Here is a 17,996-nt window from a genome sequence, read left to right on the forward strand (position 1 = left end):
TCATCTTTTTGCCTCTCTAAGCTATATCTTCCCTCCCTTCAAACCTAATTTCCTCACCCCTGCCTGCCTGAGTAAAAATCAAAACAGAAGCATTCATTTATCTCCCAATAGGATGGCAAGCTCAGTTTGGAATGAAGTTTGGTTCCCACCTGATGCCCTCAATCTAAGAATAAGGGGGCTTCTTAGTCTCTGTTGAGAACGGTTATTTTCACTGGGAGACAATGGACATGAAGGCACTTTGTGAACTGGGAAACCACATAAGCTCAGTATAAGGTATTATTGCTCCCTCACTTCAGGCCTCACTCTGGAGGCTAGGAGGGCTGTTGGAAGGAAAGAGCTGTTGCTAAGAACCATCTGATTCCTCAACCTTAGTGGCCTAAGTTTCTTGGGCTCTGTGGGATTCAGGTGATTTGGGGGTGGGGGACACCAGTGTAAGCAAGGGCTAGAAATCCAACTGAGATATTCCAGCACCCAGCCCTTCACCGTGGCTAGGAAGTCCAGGGTTCTGGGTAGTTGAAGGTACACAGTGTCAGTGACCCTGGCTGGTCCTTCAGCCTGTTGCATCCATGGGTAAAATCCGCTGACACTGATTTCATCACCATCCCTGATGCAACATTCAGTGAAACAGCTAAGACTGTGAAGTTGGGCGTGGGAGTGGAAGGTGGTCCAAATCTGGGACTGCCCCAACCCCAGTGGAGGGTCCCAGGACAATCTGGACGTCAGAATGAGGCCATGGATGACCACACAGATGGCTCCCAAAGGCTTCCCAAGAGGTTGACCCTTTCTCTCTGAGAAACACCCTCGATAGAGGTCTCCCTTCTCATAGGACTATTCAAAACTGCCCAATGAAACCTCTGATTCGAATATGACTCTGCGGTAAATCCACCCTTTGGATAAAACATTTGCAGCATCAGAGAGGTTACCTCAGTTTGAGTGAGAAATGGTTTGCCTCTCGTTACACTGGTGAATACAAATGAAATAAGGAAAATGGGGGTGGGGGTGGGGGTAGGGGAGCTCACCTCACTTTTGTATAATGTCTCCCATGCTTTTCCCGCCTCTGGTTCCCATTCTGGGAGGCCTTTAGGATAGGAGATGGAAAGTGAAAAGCAGGAGGAGGAAGTGGAACGCTGGGGGATGGGATGAGAGGGACAAGGGTGAGTTGGAGGCATGGGGCTTTGTTTCACTTCCTGGTGCTTCGGGAGTTGGGTAGGAAGCAAGGTTGGTGGGGCAATTGTGGGACTGTTGTGTGACAGGAACTACTTCCAGGACTAGGTCTGACCTGGAGCTGCAAGGAGACCTTGACGTCAGCAGGACCTCAACCGTTAATGCAAATTATACTGACAAGCAGGCCTTTCCAGTTGGATGCCCAGGCGCCAAATCCAGTTGAAGTTTCCCGAGGTGGTTAGTAATGATGGCTTATATCCAACTCTCACTTTACGCCAAGTACTTAGTTTAAGCACTTTTCATATATTAACCCATTTAATTCTCACAACAACACAATTAGATAGGTACTATCGTTATCACCATATTACAGATGAGGAAACTGAGGTGCAGAGATAAGTAATTTGCCTAAGATCACTATTAAGTGGCCAGAATTACAGTGCAGACTCCAGATCCTGCATTCTCAGTCATTCCATTATATTGGACACTGAGGCAACACTAAGCATCTTAATAAAGTAGCTCATTTAGCCCAGGTATCTCTGGCATCTCAGGCCCTTTAATTCTCACTGTTGAGCCTTTCTTAGAGACCTCAATATGGAAATTTCTCAAGGGTAGGTACTGTCCCTGTCTCTCAGCACCCATCTTTTTACAGGATTTTAAATCCAGGGAAGTCAGATCAGTTTGAGAGACCCTCTGAGTTAAGGTGTTTTTCTCTCCATCAATGACCTCTGACAAGTCTAGAACCCCTCTGAGTCCTGGAAAACTAAATTCTTGGGTTCTTTTATGAAGGTCTATTTACCAGTCTTTATTGAGAGAGAGAAATGCTTTAAAACTGTATCCTCTATGAGGAATTCCTTCCACCAGAGGCCCTCTATGTGGCCTTTAGAAACTGAGCTAAAATACCCCACAGACATCTAACAACCTGGATCTATTCCAAAGCAGTTCAAGCTCAGAGTTGGACCCCAAGAATCCCTAAGTGCTGACGCTAAATCTGTAAGAGTTTGGGGAAAGCAAATGTCTCAATTTGCTATGCCCTGTCCCTCTGAGGAATAATGTCCAGCTCCACGAGCTAGGGGAATTTGATAGCTGAGGAGTCCTGTTCCCTGGAAATATTACCGGCGCCTCTGGGGAGGGAACAATCACAGATGGGAGTTTCAGACGGTTGCCTTTCAGACAGTTGCCTCAGCTACTTGGGCCGTGTTAGGAGGCTGCCTCCCGCTTCCTTTTTTCTCTCCCATGCCTGGAAATGATAGGAAATGCCAGCGAGTTTCGGGGGTAACAGGGTCGGAGGTGGCGGAGTGCTCACAAGAGAACCACGGGAAGAGGGGGTGGACTGGGCCATACTGGGAATACCCAGCAATCGATTCCCAATGCTTTGCCTTGGGCGCCCCTTATTCTAGTTTCTAAAGCTATAGGGAGCATGAAAGTTCGATCTGCAAGCCTGGGGCTCTCTAATTTTGTTTAAAGAAGGCTTAAAAGAGAAGAGGTTACTTTCTAACGCAGCAAACAGGAACAAGGTCTGACTACGTGTGTCCCTACCCGCGCCCCATAGCTCTTGCTTTTGCTCAGCTCCCGTGTCACACGTCTTCTCGCGGGGCCGGCTGTACCTGGCTCCTTCCGATTGGCTGAGGTGAGCCCCTAGCCCTTCCTGATTGGAAGCGACGACTGGGAGTGCTTCGTCTTTTCCGTCGTAGAGTTTGGTTGAACCAGAGGCGCGGGGGAGACTTGGGGAAACTGGAATTTCCCTCGGAGCTGACGGCGCTTGTTCTCCCCCCTACTCGTTTTAATTCCACGCGCTCCAAAATATCCGCCATGGAGAAATCTTGGTAATGACCCAATCCCCGTAAGCATCCCGGGAACACATCTGACCCCTTCCCTAATCCCTCCCCTCCCCGCCGGCGGGGGAGAATTATGGGTAATTGATTTTTCTGGTTCCCCCAGAGAATTCTGGGTAACTAGCTATTTCCATCACGTACCCCTACCCCCGCCCCAACTGTGGGTAACTGGCCATTCTTATTTTCCCCTAGAGAATCCTGGGTAACATTGCAGAGGATTCTGGGAAATTGACTTCTCTTGTTCTCCCCTCTCAACCATCTACCCCCACCCCTAATTCTGGGAAACAAGCACGTTAGCTCACTCTACCTAACCCCTACCCCCGCAGTTGCTGCTCTTACTACTGATGGTTCAGAGATGAACCAGGCAAGTGAGCAGGCCTGAAGGGAGGTGAAAGGGAAGTCAGGGATTAAGTTAGTGGGGTGGTGGGGAGTACAGAGTGCCTAGAGGAGAAGAGGAAGGGACAGCACTTCTCCCACCTCTATCCCAATGCCCATTCCCTTCCTGCTTGTTCGTCCCGTGCCTAGCATTCTCACATTTTCTGCCTGCATCATCTCCCCCCTGCCGGTAAAACTTGGAACACCCTAAATACAAGTACCTGGGCCTACCCCTGACTCAGCTATCTCTTTCCCTTTGCAGGTCAGGATGTCCATTCTAGGTTCACTGGTGTCATCCTGCTGAAGGCTGGGTCAGGCATCCAAAGGGGCTGTGGCAAGGGAGGGTGTGACACGGGTCTAATCTGCTGCCATCATCATCATCATCATCATGAACTTCGAGGTTCTGGACCCTGGACTAGCAGAGTATGCTCCAGCCATGCATTCTGCCCTGGATCCTGTCCTGGATGCCCACCTGAACCCAAGTCTGCTACAGAATGTGGAGCTGGACCCGGAGGGAGTGGCCTTAGAGGCTCTTCCTGTCCAGGAGTCAGTGCACATAATGGAAGGTGTCTACTCTGAGTTGCACAGTGTGGTGGCTGAAGTGGGTGTGCCTGTCTCCGTCTCCCACTTTGACTTGCACGAGGAGATGCTGTGGGTGGGAAGCCATGGGGTAAGAACTGTACTCCTTTGTAATGGCTGGACGGAGATGTTGGAGGTCTTTTATCTGGTTTTAACCCAAGAACAGTTGCTTTGCAGGGAGCCAGAACTGAGTTGAGGTGATGAAAGTTAGCTGGGTCTCCAAGTCAAGCCAAGAGGAGGGGAGTGGAGGGAGAAAGAGCGAGTCATAGGATCCAGAGATGCTTTACATAGGTGTTCTTTTTCAGAAGGCATCCTAATTCTACCACAATTTGCCCATTCCATGCTTTGATTAATCTTAATAACTACACATCAGTTAGTCTATAGCCATCTAAATATAGTCTCTAATGCTCCTCCTCTGTTTTCCATTTTTATAATTATAGAATATTTTCTTTTCTGGCCGTGCCGCGTGGCTTGTGGGATCTTAGTACCCCCAACCAGGGATCAAACCTGGGCCCTGGCAGTGAAAGCGCCAAGTCCTAACCACTGGACCACCAGGGAATTCCCTAATTATAGAATGTTTAGTGCATGTTTCTGCACGTGTTACATGGAATCATTTTGTCTTTGGCTGATTATAATCTCTCTGGGAGCAGTTATCATTGTTAATTTCTTAAAATGTATCCATATTGCCAATATGCTAGGGAGCCCAAAGATTTTGTAAGAAATAACATGGTATCCTTGGTTTACTAATTTACCTTCTATAGGGCGGGAATTGTTTTTCCATTGGAATGAGTGGATTTTTTTGGTAATATACTCAATTCAGTAGGCAGTGTCTACTGACAGGCTAGGCCCAGGGAATAAAGCTGAATAAAACATAATCCTTGCCCTCAAGGAGTTCACAGGACAACGAGGAAAACGAACAGATAATTTTGTGGCACTTTAAAAGAAACTAAAATGTTTCACTTAATAATTATGAATTTAGGATATAAACTAATAAATGCCAGTGTGAAAATACGTACTGAGTGTTGGTGAGCATAGAAGAGGATTAGAGGATCTCCAGAAGGAAGTGACACCTGCGCTGAGTCTTGAGAGATGAGTAGGAGTCAGATGAAGAAGAGGAGGAAATGCTATCTTGGCAAAAGCAACAGGGTAAACAGTGATTCCCAAGATATTATATAGCATGATGATTGCAGAGCGCAGGAACTATAAGCAAGTAGGGTTTACTGGACTAGACGATGAAGCTGAAGAGTTAGACATTTCTTCAGCCAGTGTGTTTTGAGCACCTTTAAGGTGCCAGACCTTGCTCTGGGGTCTAAGTTTGGAATAAGCATTTTAAAAGGCAACACAAATATATTTATGACATATCAGGTGTTGCTTAGAATCCTTAAGAAAAATACAGTGGAATAAGGGAGTTGAGGTATCAAAGGGTGGGAGGTGTTGCGATTTTACATAGTTGGTCAAGGGAAGGGCTCTCTGATAAAGTCACATTTGAGTAGAGACCTGGATACAGGCCAGGATGTCCATTCTAATCTCCCTAGAAGGGAGGGAGGGAGCCATGCAGATATCGGGGGGAGAACATTCTAAAAAAACCTCATATGCTATGCTAAAAGAGTTGGACTGATTCTTCAGTCCACTGAAGGTTTTTATCCAGAAAGACAAGGTCCGGTTTGCATCTTAGGTGGAGTGCTGAGGTAGCAGTACAGAGTTTGATTTAAGGGGAATGGGGCAGGACTCAGTGTGCAGTATGTTGTAGTAGTTCACATAAAATACATTGAAGGCCTGAACGAAGCACTGTAGAGATTTATACATGAGAACAGATTTGAGAAATATTTAGGAAGTAAAATAAATAAGATTTAAGTCAACTACCAGTGACTTACTCCACTGAGTAGATCATGGTACCATAGGGAATACAGTTAAGAGGAATTGAAATGGGGTAAAGATGGTGAATTTTTTTTAAATTTATTTTTGGCTGCGTTGGGTCTCCGTTGCTGCGTGCGGGCTTTCTCTAGTTGTTGCCAGCGGGGGCTACTCTTCGTTGTGGTGTGCGGGCTTCTCACTGCTGTGGCTTCTCTTGTTGCGGAGCACGGACTCTAGGCTCGCAGGCTTCAGTAGTTGCAACACTCGTGGGTTCTAGAGCGCAGGCTCAGTAGTTGTGTCACACGGGCTTAGTTGCCCTGCGGCATGTGAGATCTTCCCGGAGCAGGGCTCGAACCGATGTCCCCTGCATTGGCAGGTGGATTCTTAACCACTGCCACACCAGGGAAGCCCAAGATGGTGAATTTGATTTAGGATGTAACAAGTTTGAGGTTCTCATGGGATATCTAAAGAGAGACATATAGTAGGAATTTGGATATATGAGTCTGAAGCTTGAGGCAGTGGTCTGGCCTAGAGGAGAAAAGTAGGATTCATCAACTTTAAGATGAATGGTTAAAACCTTAAGAGTAGGTGAGATTATCTAGGAAGAAAAGTAGAGTGAGAAGATAGTGGGCTGGGAATAGCCATGTTTCAAGAGTGGTCATAAGGGTTGCACATAAGGAGAAGATAGTGAGCTAAGAGTCAGGAGAGAAACCAGGAGTGGATGATGTCATAGGAGCCAAGGATGGCATGAGTTTCACATTCTCTCTATTCCAGCCTGTGACCCACAGTACACATTTCCCAGTTGGCTGGTAGAGATTATGACTTGACTGTGGGGACTTCCCTGGTGGCGCAGTGGTTAAGAATCCGCCTGCCAATGCAGGGGACACGGGTTCGAGCCCTAGTCCGGGAGGATCCCACATGCTGCGGAGCAACTAAGCCCGTGCGCCACAACTACTGAGCCTGCGCTCTAGAGCCCACGAGCCACAACTACTGAGCCTGCGTGCTGCAACTACTGACGCTCGTGAGCCTCGATCCCATGCTCCGCAACAAGAGAAGCCACCGCAGTGAGAAGCCCATGCTCCACAATGAAGAGTAGCCCCCGTTCGCCACAACTAGAGAAAGCCCGCGCACATCAACGAAGACCCAAAGCGGGCAAAAATTAAATAAATAAATTTATTAAACAAAAAAAAAAAGACTGTGGAACATAAGAAAGCCAGCTGGCCATTGGAGGATTGGACCCACGTCCCTGACCTTCTGAGCACTGTTCTAACCAACTGAGCCATTACCTATTCAGCAAGGACATTGTGAGGATAAAATGAGGTAGAGTTTATAGAACTACTTTGTAAAGCATTAAACAAACATAAGATAGTGTTATCAGTGTTTTTATCACTAAGATTGGTGCTCAGCCTTATGCCTTAGTCACTGCTAGCCAGAAAGGCCAGGCAGGAATGGAGAAAAACTGAGCAATGTCCAGTCTCTGATTTGTATCTGGGATGGCCTTGCCCCTCCACTCAGGATGTCTCTCATCTTCTTGTCCACTACAGGGCCATGCCACGTCATTTTTCGGCCCAGCTTTGGAACGCTACTCATCATTTCAGGTCAATGGCAGTGATGACATTCGGCAGATCCAAAGCCTGGAGAATGGCATCCTTTTTCTTACCAAGAACAACCTGAAGTATATGGCCCGTGGAGGCCTTATTATATTTGATTACCTGTAAGTAGTTTCTCACCTCTGGACTGGGAAAGAGGGTCCCTCACAGAGTGGGAGGTCTAGAGAATTGGAAACTTTTGAGACCCTGGCCCCTTAGCTTTTCCTCTCTCACAGGCTGGATGAGAGTGAAGATATGCACAGTCTGCTGCTGACTGACAGCAGCACTCTGCTCGTTGGTGGGCTGCAGAACCACATATTGGAGATTGACCTTAACACTGTCCAGGAGACGCAGAAGGTACAAGCAGGGCCTGAGGTTATTGGGGGGAGTATAAGCTGGAAATGCCTGTGATGTGTGCGACCTTTCTGTTCCTTTGGTCTGTGGGAAGAATCATTCTCACTGGTTTCTCCCGCTTCCCTCCACAGTATGCAGTTGAGACACCTGGAGTCACTATCATGAGACAGACGAATCGCTTCTTCTTCTGTGGCCACACATCTGGCAGGGTGACTGACTATGTTCCACTTTTCCTCCCACCATGGGGCCTGTTTCACCAGATATGTGATTGGGCTCTGCCTTTTCCTCATTTCTGGGGCTGTAGTTGGAGGGTGGAAGGAGTGGATTGAGTTCCTACTTAGCCATGTTATACTATGAGATTATCTTTCAGCCTGATGTTTTCTGTTGTAAATGGGTATCTCAGAGGCAAAGGGGTAAACAAGAGCCCTCTTTGGGGTCCCATCTGGCTCTTGGCATCTGTTTTTGCTTTTTTTTATGCTTTAATTGCCTGTATCCTAGAGCCGTAGTTTTTTTTGTTTTGTTTTGGTTTTGTATTTTTTGTTTTTTTTGTTTTGTTTTTTTTGTTTTTTTTGCGGTACGCGGGCCTCTCCCTGCTGTGGCCTCTCCCGTTGCGGAGCACAGGCTCCGGACGCACAGGCTCAGCGGCCATGGCCCACGGGCCCAGCCGCTCCGCAGCATGTGGGATCTTCCCGGACCGGGGCACGAACCTGCATCCCCTGCATCGGCAGGCGGACTCTCGACCACTGCGCCACCAGGGAAGCCCAGAGCCGTAGTTCTTTGGGTAGGGGCCTCACAAGGTTGGGTAGGTGGCAGGTCCTCTTCCTGATAGCAGCGTTGGCAGATAACCAAGTTCTCTCTTCTTCAGGTTTCCCTGCGAGACCTCCGTACTTTTAAGGTGGAGCATGAGTTTGATGCCTTCTCAGGGAGTCTGTCGGATTTTGATGTGCACGGCAACCTGCTAGCCACTTGTGGTTTCTCCAGCCGCCTCACCGGCCTGGCCTGTGACCGTTTCCTTAAGGTGTATGATCTACGCATGATGCGTGCCATCACACCACTTCAAGTTCATGTGGATCCTGCCTTCTTACGCTTCATCCCTACATACACTTCTCGTCTTGCTATCATCTCCCAGTCAGGTATGAAGGGGATGTAGGATGGGGTAGGAGGAGTTAATGAGTGAAGGGGAACTAGGCACGAGAAGAAGTGTGCTCCCTGGAATTTCTTTGTTGGGGAAAAAGTAACCTTTCTGAGGGATCTCAGGGTCTCACTTAGGTTTGGTAAGAGATTAGAGCTTTTATTTTCTCTGAGTGTGAAGAACACATATGCAAAAAATATAGGTAGAGCAGGCAAAGCAACTTTAGAACTGTCCTTTGCTGGGTAGCAAACCTCCCTGTGGTTTATGGGAAGGCATCAGATGGTACTTTCTCTTATCTCTAGGAATGGATTTGGGGCCCATCTTTGCTTGATACCAGGGGAAGAGGGTAGGAAGGGCATAAAAGGATGGCTCCCTTTCATCTTCCAGGGCTCAGTGGTCTTCCTTCTCCCTCCTAGGGCAGTGCCAGTTTTGTGAGCCCACAGGCCTGGCCAATCCAGCAGACATCTTTCACGTGAATCCTGTGGGGCCTCTGCTAATGACGTTTGACGTGTCAGCCAGCAAGCAGGCCCTCGCCTTTGGGGATTCTGAGGGCTGTGTGCATCTCTGGACTGATTCCCCTGAGCCTTCCTTCAACCCCTACTCCCGTGAGACCGAGTTTGCTTTGCCCTGTCTCGTGGACTCACTGCCTCCTCTGGACTGGAGCCAGGACCTGCTGCCTCTTTCCCTCATCCCTGTCCCGCTCACCACTGACACGCTTCTCTCTGATTGGCCTGCTGCCAACTCCGCTCCAGCTCCCAGGTTGTACCTCACCTCTGGGCCAAAAGGAGGGAGGGGGAAAGGGCCAAGATACCAGGATTCTCTGCAAGCCGTGTTATTATTCTACTTCTTTCCTGATTTTTGTCTACTCTCAGTATTTTCTTTTTTTTTTTGGTCCCTTGGGGATTGGGGCTGAATGGGCAGACGCCACAACCTTCAAGCCCTAGAACTATGCTACATTATAGGCGAGCACCCCCTGTGGATGCAGAGATTCTGCGCACCATGAAGAAGGTGGGCTTCATTGGCTATGCACCCAACCCCCGCACCAGGCTGCGCAATCAGGTATGTTCAGAGAGGAGAGGGTCAGCCCCCACCCCAGGCCATTGGTGTTTCTCCTGTCTTTTTCCTTTGGTAGTTCTCATTAATTTTTTAAAAATAAATTTTATTTATTTATTTATTTTTGGCTGCGTTGGGTCTTCGTTGCTGTGCGCAGGCTTCCTCTAGTTGCAGCGAGCAGGGGCTACTCTTTGTTGCGGTGCGTGGGTGTCTCATTGCGGTGGCTTCTTGTTGCGGAGTGCAGGCTTCAGTAGTTGTGGCACGTGGGCTCAATAGTTGTGGCTCGCAGGCTCTAGAGCGCAGGCTCAGTAGTTGTGGCACACGGGCTTAGTTGCTCCGCGGCATGTGGGATCTTTCCGGACCAGGGCTCGAACCCGTGTCCCCTGCATTGGCAGGCGGATTCTTAACCACTGCGCCACCAGGGAAGTCCCTTCTCATTACTGTTTGCTTTTAGTCAGTCAGTAAAGGTTTTTTGAAGCCTGCTGAATTGAAGGTACTATACTAGGTGTTAGGGTTCAGAGACATAAAAGATAGGGTCCTTGCTCTTAAGAAGTTTAGTGTTCGGTTGGTGAAGGTAAGACCTGTGCATAGCAGAAATTATTTATGTTCTATCGTTAAATGCTAAAGGAATGTTAGAAGCATTCAGTGCGAGAGCTGTTTAGAGGGAAAACTGTACTCTGGGCTAGAGTGGTCAGGGAGGGCAGTACTAAAAGAGGTGGATGTTGAGCTGGAAAGGTGAAAGACGGGCAAGTAGATGGTAACAGGGGAGGCTTTCAAGATGAGAGAACAGTGTTACTGAAGTCTCAGAAGGCCTGACAGGGACTATGCTGGAGTGGCTGTTAGTATTGGGAAACAGTGAGAGATGAAGTTTGGAAAGGGGCCATTTGTGAAGCCTTGCATACCAGTGTATAGCAGAAGTGATGCACCAAAAGGGCCATTCTGGGTGGGGTAGTCTGGTGGCGGCATTCTGGACAGAGTGCACGTGGGGGAGCCCAGTGTGGATGCCATCGGCATTGTCCAGCTGTGATGAGGTAGGGTGATGGCAGTGGGAATGAAAAGGAAGCAGTGGATGCTGAAAATCCCATGAAATTAGAAGGTTCAGGACTTGGTGATGATAGCTTCAGTGTTGGAATAAAGGTAGGGGGAAACCAAAGAGGATTATACACATCCAACGAGGCTACCTCTTTTTAAAAACCCTAGATTCCTTACCGACTCAAGGAGTCTGACAGTGAATTTGACAGCTTCAGCCAGGTCACTGAGTCACCAGTAGGGCGGGAAGAGGAGCCACATCGCCACATGGTCTCTAAGAAATACCGCAAGGTGCTGGGGGATACCAAGGAATGGGCCTTCTGGGATGTGGGGAAAGGTTCCCGGGGAAGGGGGTCACATGAGAAAGAATTGAAGGGCTCATTCAAGAAGCCTTCACCTATCACTCTGGACTCAGGAGGGAGGTTTGGGGGAAGGTTATGGCTACTGCAAAGATTTAGGAGACTCTGAGGATGTCTTCCTCTTGCTCAGACTGTTTCTGCTTCAGGTGACCATCAAATACTCCAAGCTAGGGCTGGAGGACTTTGACTTCAAACACTACAATAAGACGCTGTTTGCTGGATTAGAGCCCCACATCCCCAATGCCTACTGTAACTGCATGATCCAGGTAAGGCTGGGTGTTCCTGCGATTTGAACATGGCTACTGCTTTTCTTTTTCTCTGTGGGCCCCCCAACCCCTCGTCTTTTTCCAGGTCTCCCCAGCCAAGTCCACTTAGACCTCCTCTACCATTCTTTCTTGCCTCTCAGCCTTCAGGTCTCCTCTGTGAGCTCTGCTTCTTCAGTGGACTCCAGCTCTGTATTCTCCACCATCTCTTAACCTTCCGATTTCTCTTCCTCCCTGTACCAGTTGTCTGCATCATATCTCCTGCTCTTCCCTCCAGGTGCTCTATTTCCTGGAGCCTGTTCGCTGTCTAATCCAGAACCACCTTTGCCAGAAGGAGTTCTGCCTAGCATGTGAGCTGGGCTTCCTCTTCCACATGTTGGACCTCTCCCGAGGTGACCCTTGTCAGGTCAGTGCCTGGAGACCTGGGACAATAAAAGGGGAAGGGAGGTGGACAGTAGGCAGGGTCATCACTCTGCAGATGGCCACAAAAGAGAAAATAACCCTTTTCCACCAACACACTTCCTGGATTCCAGGGCAGTAATTTTCTTCGGGCGTTCCGCACCATTCCTGAGGCCTCGGCCCTTGGTCTGATTTTGGCTGACTCGGATGAGGCTTCAGGCAAGGGCAATCTGGCCAGGCTCATTCAGAGGTGGAATCGCTTCATTCTCACTCAACTGCATCAAGATTTGCAGGAGCTGGAAGTACCCCAGGCTTATCGAGGTGCTGGAGGCAGGTATGGAATTGGGACAGGAATAGTTAAAGCCCCCATGATAAGCCCCACTGTGACTTAAAGGGTCTCCTAACTCCCTCAGTGTGCATATATTGCCCTCCCCACTCTTAGCAGCTTTTGCTCATCGGGAGACTCTGTCATTGGGCAGCTGTTCAGCTGTGAGATGGAAAACTGCAGCCTCTGCCGCTGTGGCAGTGAGACCGTGCGAGCCTCATCCACCCTACTCTTCACGCTCTCCTACCCTGAGGGTAGCAACACTGGTATACCCTGCAGCTGGGTTGGGGAGGCTCCCCCAGATGTCCTGTAACATCAAGGAGAGGGTGTTGGGGGGCTAACAGTGGGTACAGGGAGGACCTGGAATGAAGCATCCAGTTTCCCCTCAGATAAAACCGGGAAGAACTGTGACTTTGCTCAGGTGCTGAAGCGAAGCATCTGCCTGGAGCAGAATACACAGGCCTGGTGTGACAACTGTGAAAAGTACCAGCCCACGGTGAGTGGGCGGTTGCACTGGACTAGAGTCCTGCCATGTTGGGGACTCGGCCATGGTCTCATCTGGGACTGGCTGGGTCAGCACCACCATCCAGCGATCTATAGGGAGTGGGAAGAACCCCAACTGGAGGATGCAGGTCCAGGCTTAACTGTTCATGTCCAGGTTTCTCTCCCTGTAGGCCGCCTGCCATTCCTTGTTTGTTTTATCCTCTCAGATTCAGACCCGCAACATCTGCCATCTCCCAGATATTCTTGTCATCAATTGTGAGGTGAACAGCTTGAAAGAAGCTGATTTCTGGAGAATGCAGGCTGAGGTAAGGCCTGAGTCTAGAAGCAGGACTTTAGGAGTACTTTTAGTTCTTCCCTCTTTTGACTTCCATATATGGTTAATGTTCCTGAGGAATTGGATATTTTCTCCTTTGTGTTCAGGTTGCCTTCAAGATAGCAATAAAGAAGCATGGTGGGGAAATCTCCAAGAATAAGGAGTTTGCTTTGGCTGATTGGTAGGTATTGTCTATAGAGTGGTCAAAGGATTGAACTACTCAGGGGCTTCTCTTGTCACTGGTCAGAGCTCCTCAGAACAAATTTCCAATTCTCCTGTCCTGATAGGAAGGAACTAGGGAGTCCAGAGGGCATGCTGATGTGTCCCTCCATTGAGGAGTTGAAGAATGTCTGGCTTCCTTTCTCCATTCGAATGAAGATGACCAAGAACAAAGGGCTGGATGTTTGCAATTGGACTGATGGGGATGAGATGCAGGTTGTTGAAAAACTGGGAAGAGGAGGGGGAATAAGGGAGAGAAGGTCCGGGAATTCCCTGGCGGTCCAGTCGTTAGGACTCAGCGCTCTCACTTCTGGGGCCCCGAGTTCGATCCCTGGTCCGGAACTAGAATCCCATAAGCCGCGTGGCGCGGCCCAAAAAAAAAGAGAAGGTCGGGGCAGAAGCAAGGCAAGGGGAAGGTGGAATTTAGCATAGGGGAAAAAAGGGAATAAGGCCTAGTATTCACCAGTTGTGGGCTTTTCCAGAGTGACTCAGTTCAGTGTTGGGAGTCATAGATGGGCTAGGATGGAAAGAACCCACCCTCGTCCCCCATCCCTATACCCCAGACTCCCTGTCCTCTATCCCCATTCCCCTTCCTTCCTCATCCTTAAACTTAGCTTAGCAGCCTGGGTACCCCCCTCACAGTGGGGCCCAGCCAGGGCAGAGGAGGAGCATGGTGTCTATGTGTATGACCTGATGGCTACTGTGGTACACATCCTGGACTCACGCACAGGGGGCAGCCTGGTGGCTCACATCAAAGTTGGAGAGACCTACCACCAGCGCAAGGAGGTGAGTGAGGTAATACAGGGCAGGGACACTCCTGGTGGTGGCCACAGTGGAGTCCCAGGTCTGTCCTTACCTTAAGTCTGAGCCAGAATGCTCCAGCCATCACTTTGGCATCACTGTGTCTCTGTATCTCCACAGGGTGTTACCCACCAGCAGTGGTATCTCTTCAACGACTTTCTCATTGAACCTATTGATAAGGTTAGTTGTAATACATTCTGTTCCCCCTTTCATCTCCCTTTTTTTTTAGCATCCTCATCCTCAGTGCCTGAGAGAGTGCCAGGCAGATTCAGAGGGAGGGGTGGGGCCTCAATAATAAAAAGCAGAGCTAAAAATAGCACCTGAGTCCTGTCTTCTCTCTGACTTGGGATAAAGGGAAAAGGGGCATATATGTAGGCCATTAAGTGCTTTTTCTTTTATAGCATGAAGCTGTGCAGTTTGACATGAATTGGAAAGTGCCTGCTATCCTTTATTACATCAAAAGGAATCTTAATTCCAAATACAACCTGAACAGTAAGTGGTACAGTGTAGATCCAAGGGTGTGGGCAATTAGATTGGTCTTCAGGAAGAGATCTGGGAAATAGCTTGTTAAGATTAGGACTGGCAACCAGTGTTAATATTTCCAGGGACAGTAGAGCAATTCCTGCTCATCAGGCCTTAAATTTAGAATCTGGAGATACTGAGGGTGTCGAGGGAAGAGGTGATGGGGGGAAGTGTGATCCAAATGGCTAAGGTTATGATTTTGAGACTAACCATTCTTATCCCCAAGTGAAGATCTCTTTTTTTGATGATGAACTCCTTATTAAGTCCCTTTTTGATGCCTTTAAACCATAGTTTCTCTGTAACTTTATTTTTCTGGATTTACTAAGGTAAAGTCTAAAGTGAGAATCTTATTCCTTCCTCTCTGTTAACGTTTTTGGCTTTTTTTAGCCTATTTCCCGATAATTTTCTGATTTGTCCTGTTCCGTCTACCTGCTCTGTCCATCAGACATGATCTTTTTACTCACATGCTTTGATTATTGGGATAACAGTGTAGACCTGGTCTCTGGTAGCCACTCCAGCTTCCCTCCCCTCGTCACTTCCCTCTCCCGAGCCATCTTGTCTTCTGGATTCTCCCTTCCAGTTAAGAACCCCATCGAGGCAAGTGTTCTGCTGGCTGAAGCCTCATTAGCACGGAAGCAGCGGAAAACACATACGACCTTTATTCCCCTGATGCTGAATGAGATGCCACAGGTTGGGGACTTGGTGGGCCTGGACGCTGAGTTTGTCACCCTTAATGAGGTAACCAAGACCAAAAAGGGTGGGGTGTTAGAACAGAACTCTGGGGATATTAGGAGTCATAAGCATTTCTCTGATTTCCTTATGAACTCTTCTCATATAGGAAGAAGCAGAGCTGCGCAGCGATGGCACCAAGTCTACCATCAAGCCAAGCCAGATGTCAGTAGCGAGGATTACCTGCGTTAGGGGCCAGGGACCCAATGAGGGTATCCCCTTCATTGATGACTACATCTCTACCCAGGAGCAGGTAATAGGATGTGGAGATGCAAGTGAGAGAGACCCTGTGCTTATATAGAGTGCCCTAGAACCCAGGGAAGAGTGGCAGGGGGAACTGTGCACCTCGTTTCCTGGGTCGCTTGACCTTTTCTCTATCCCTAGGTGGTGGATTACTTGACTCAGTACTCAGGGATAAAGCCAGGAGACCTTGATGCCAAGATTTCCTCTAAGCACCTTACAACTCTAAAGTCTACCTACTTAAAGCTTCGTTTTCTCATAGACATTGGAGTCAAGTTTGTGGGTCACGGTCTGCAGAAGGACTTCCGGGTCATCAACCTCATGGTTCGGGCAGGGCTCTTTTAAGAGTCTTTCTTTGTGTGTGGGCCCCCCAGGGTATACATTGTGCTTTTGGAAAATGGGAAATTATGGATCCCCTACCTTCAGTCTCCCACTCTTTTATCCCTGGCAGGTGCCCAAGGACCAAGTCCTTGACACTGTTTATCTATTTCACATGCCCCGAAAACGAATGATTTCCCTGCGATTCCTTGCTTGGTACTTTCTGGGTGAGTTGCTCTGCCTTGTAGCTCTTGCTGTGGTCAGCAAGAGCATGAAAATGTGTGAGAGGCCAAGGGGAGTAGCTACGACCCTGGGTTAGTGGTGAGAGTTACTGATGGATTTAATTAGCTTCAGTATCCCTTCTGTGCACTAGGGTTGATGTTTGGCTCTTTCCCTTAAGGGTAGTCAGGTTTTTTTGGTTGTTGTTTATTGGGAGTTGGGAGTGTGAGTAGAGGACATGTACTTTCCTCCCTTTGCTAGGCCCCAAACTATTCCACCTCTACTTTCCCCAGACTTGAAGATTCAAGGGGAGACCCATGACAGTATTGAGGATGCCCGCACAGCCCTTCAGCTTTACCGAAAGTATCTGGAGCTAAGCAAAAATGGCACTGAGCCTGAGTCCTTCCACAAAGTGCTCAAGGGCCTTTACGAGAAAGGCCGAAAGATGGACTGGAAGGTGCCTGAGCCCGAGGGCCAGACAAGTCCCAAGAGTAAGGCCTGGGATGGGACAGGGGAAACTGGACTGGGTGGGTTTTGGTTGTATATGTGAAGATTATACCCACCGTAATAAGAATGATGATGATGTTAACAACAGTACCACCCCAACAGGTTGTAATATAAAGCACTTAACAGTTTACAAAGCACTTAATCCTCAAAACATTCAGTGAAATTGATTTTATTATTGAAACTCTCTATTGGTCCTAACCTCTTCTTGCCAAGTTCTAAAATGTTTGGGGCAGGTCCACGCCCTCTTTCCTCTTGCATTTTTCCTTCATAAGAAGTGCCCCGGGTGCTTTTTCTCCACTCATCTTAGGAGTCAATGCTCTTTGTTTTGTCTCTGACAGATGCAGCTGTCTTCTCTTCAGTGCTGGCGCTCTGACCTCACCCTCTCCCAACGAACAATTCCCTCTCCCTTCAGTTTTCTGTGGCCCTAGAAGTGGGAGGTGGCTTCCCAAGTTGGCTATACCCTGTCTACTTCCAGAATTGGACTTGCTCAGGGTCTACAGATGGTGCTATTAATAGAACTGGAATGCAGCAGAACTGTTGCAAAGGGTCTAGGAGCCAGATTCCTTTTTCATCCTTTGCAAAATAGTGGGCCAGAAACAGAGTCTAGAATTGACCCAGATGGAAAGTAATTCATATTCTTAATAAATATCCTGGGTAATTAATGCCCAGGCAAAGAAGCTCCTGGAACCAAAACTCTCAGTTTCTAGTTGGCTAAGTACTGAAGTCCCGGACAATGACAGGATACAACAATAGCTCAAGACCTAGCTTAAGTCTGACTGCTTGAGGGTTGCCTGGAGGGGCCAGCATTTAGAGTCTGGTGGTCCCAAGCAAACCAGTGTTGCCAACATTATTATTGCCGAAAGGGCCTTTGGGTCCTAGACAAAGCTTCACTGCTGGCTTCACTCCTGTTGACAGCTGAGAAGCATCTGTCTTCCATCCACTCTCCTGTTCCAGGTTTTGTTTTCTTGTTATTTTTAAAAAATTTTTGTCTTAAACTGCATGTTTTATAAAATAAAAACAAAAATATTATTGTCATCTATCTCATTAGAAATGTGTGCGTGTGGGGTTCTCTTGACTTCAGCTCTCCTCTCAGTGTTTCTGTTACAACTGGAAAAAACGAAGGCTTTCAGATTTACACCCAGAAATGAAGTCCAAAATTTCTGGAGTCCAAAATTTAGGATATTGGAGGAGAATGCCTTTACTGGGCAGTGTTAGGTCTTTGCTGTGGCTGCCTAGAACCCTAAGGTCGGGTTCTTTTAAGACGTACAGTATGGTTTCCCTGTTACGTGTAAAAGGGGAGCTGGAGAAACTGACAAA

The 17,996-nt window shown here is 48.2% G+C and overlaps 1 protein-coding gene across 6 annotated transcripts; it reads left to right on the forward strand.

Moving 5' to 3' along the window:
• Positions 1–2,834: 2,834 nt before the first annotated feature.
• PAN2 (poly(A) specific ribonuclease subunit PAN2) lies at positions 2,835–17,705 on the forward strand. 6 transcript variants are annotated; one of them, XM_024736902.1, is made up of 26 exons: positions 2,835–2,987; positions 3,634–4,041; positions 7,349–7,518; positions 7,630–7,750; positions 7,879–7,956; positions 8,613–8,880; positions 9,296–9,638; positions 9,842–9,938; positions 11,133–11,252; positions 11,467–11,586; positions 11,861–11,989; positions 12,117–12,316; positions 12,425–12,573; positions 12,697–12,803; positions 13,018–13,116; positions 13,232–13,305; positions 13,412–13,559; positions 13,986–14,129; positions 14,265–14,324; positions 14,546–14,636; positions 15,247–15,404; positions 15,505–15,648; positions 15,780–15,959; positions 16,087–16,180; positions 16,466–16,663; positions 17,018–17,705. In XM_024736902.1, exons 2-26 carry the CDS (start codon positions 3,760–3,762, stop codon positions 17,050–17,052), a joined length of 3,609 nt encoding a protein of 1,202 aa, XP_024592670.1. In that variant the 5' UTR covers positions 2,835–2,987; positions 3,634–3,759; the 3' UTR covers positions 17,053–17,705. The 6 variants fall into 6 exon arrangements, with proteins under 6 accessions (XP_024592670.1, XP_024592672.1, XP_024592671.1 ...); XM_024736904.1 differs by having other exon boundaries at positions 12,425–12,561; XM_024736903.1 differs by having other exon boundaries at positions 12,428–12,573.
• The last annotated feature ends 291 nt before the right edge of the window (positions 17,706–17,996 follow it).

Source organism: Neophocaena asiaeorientalis, unplaced genomic scaffold (genome assembly GCF_003031525.2).
Source record: "Neophocaena asiaeorientalis asiaeorientalis breed wild unplaced genomic scaffold, Neophocaena_asiaeorientalis_V1.1 scaffold134, whole genome shotgun sequence".
NCBI lineage: Eukaryota > Metazoa > Chordata > Mammalia > Artiodactyla > Phocoenidae > Neophocaena > Neophocaena asiaeorientalis.

Coding starts and splice junctions, on each gene's coding strand:
- PAN2 (XM_024736902.1), top strand. CDS start 3,760: ATGAACTTCGAGGTTCTGGACCCTGGACTAGCAGAGTATGCTCCAGCC. Junction 11,990..12,116: donor CCCGAGGTGACCCTTGTCAG/GTCAGTGCCTGG, acceptor CCTGGATTCCAG/GGCAGTAATTTTCTTCGGGC. Junction 13,560..13,985: donor CTGATGGGGATGAGATGCAG/GTTGTTGAAAAA, acceptor CCCCCCTCACAG/TGGGGCCCAGCCAGGGCAGA.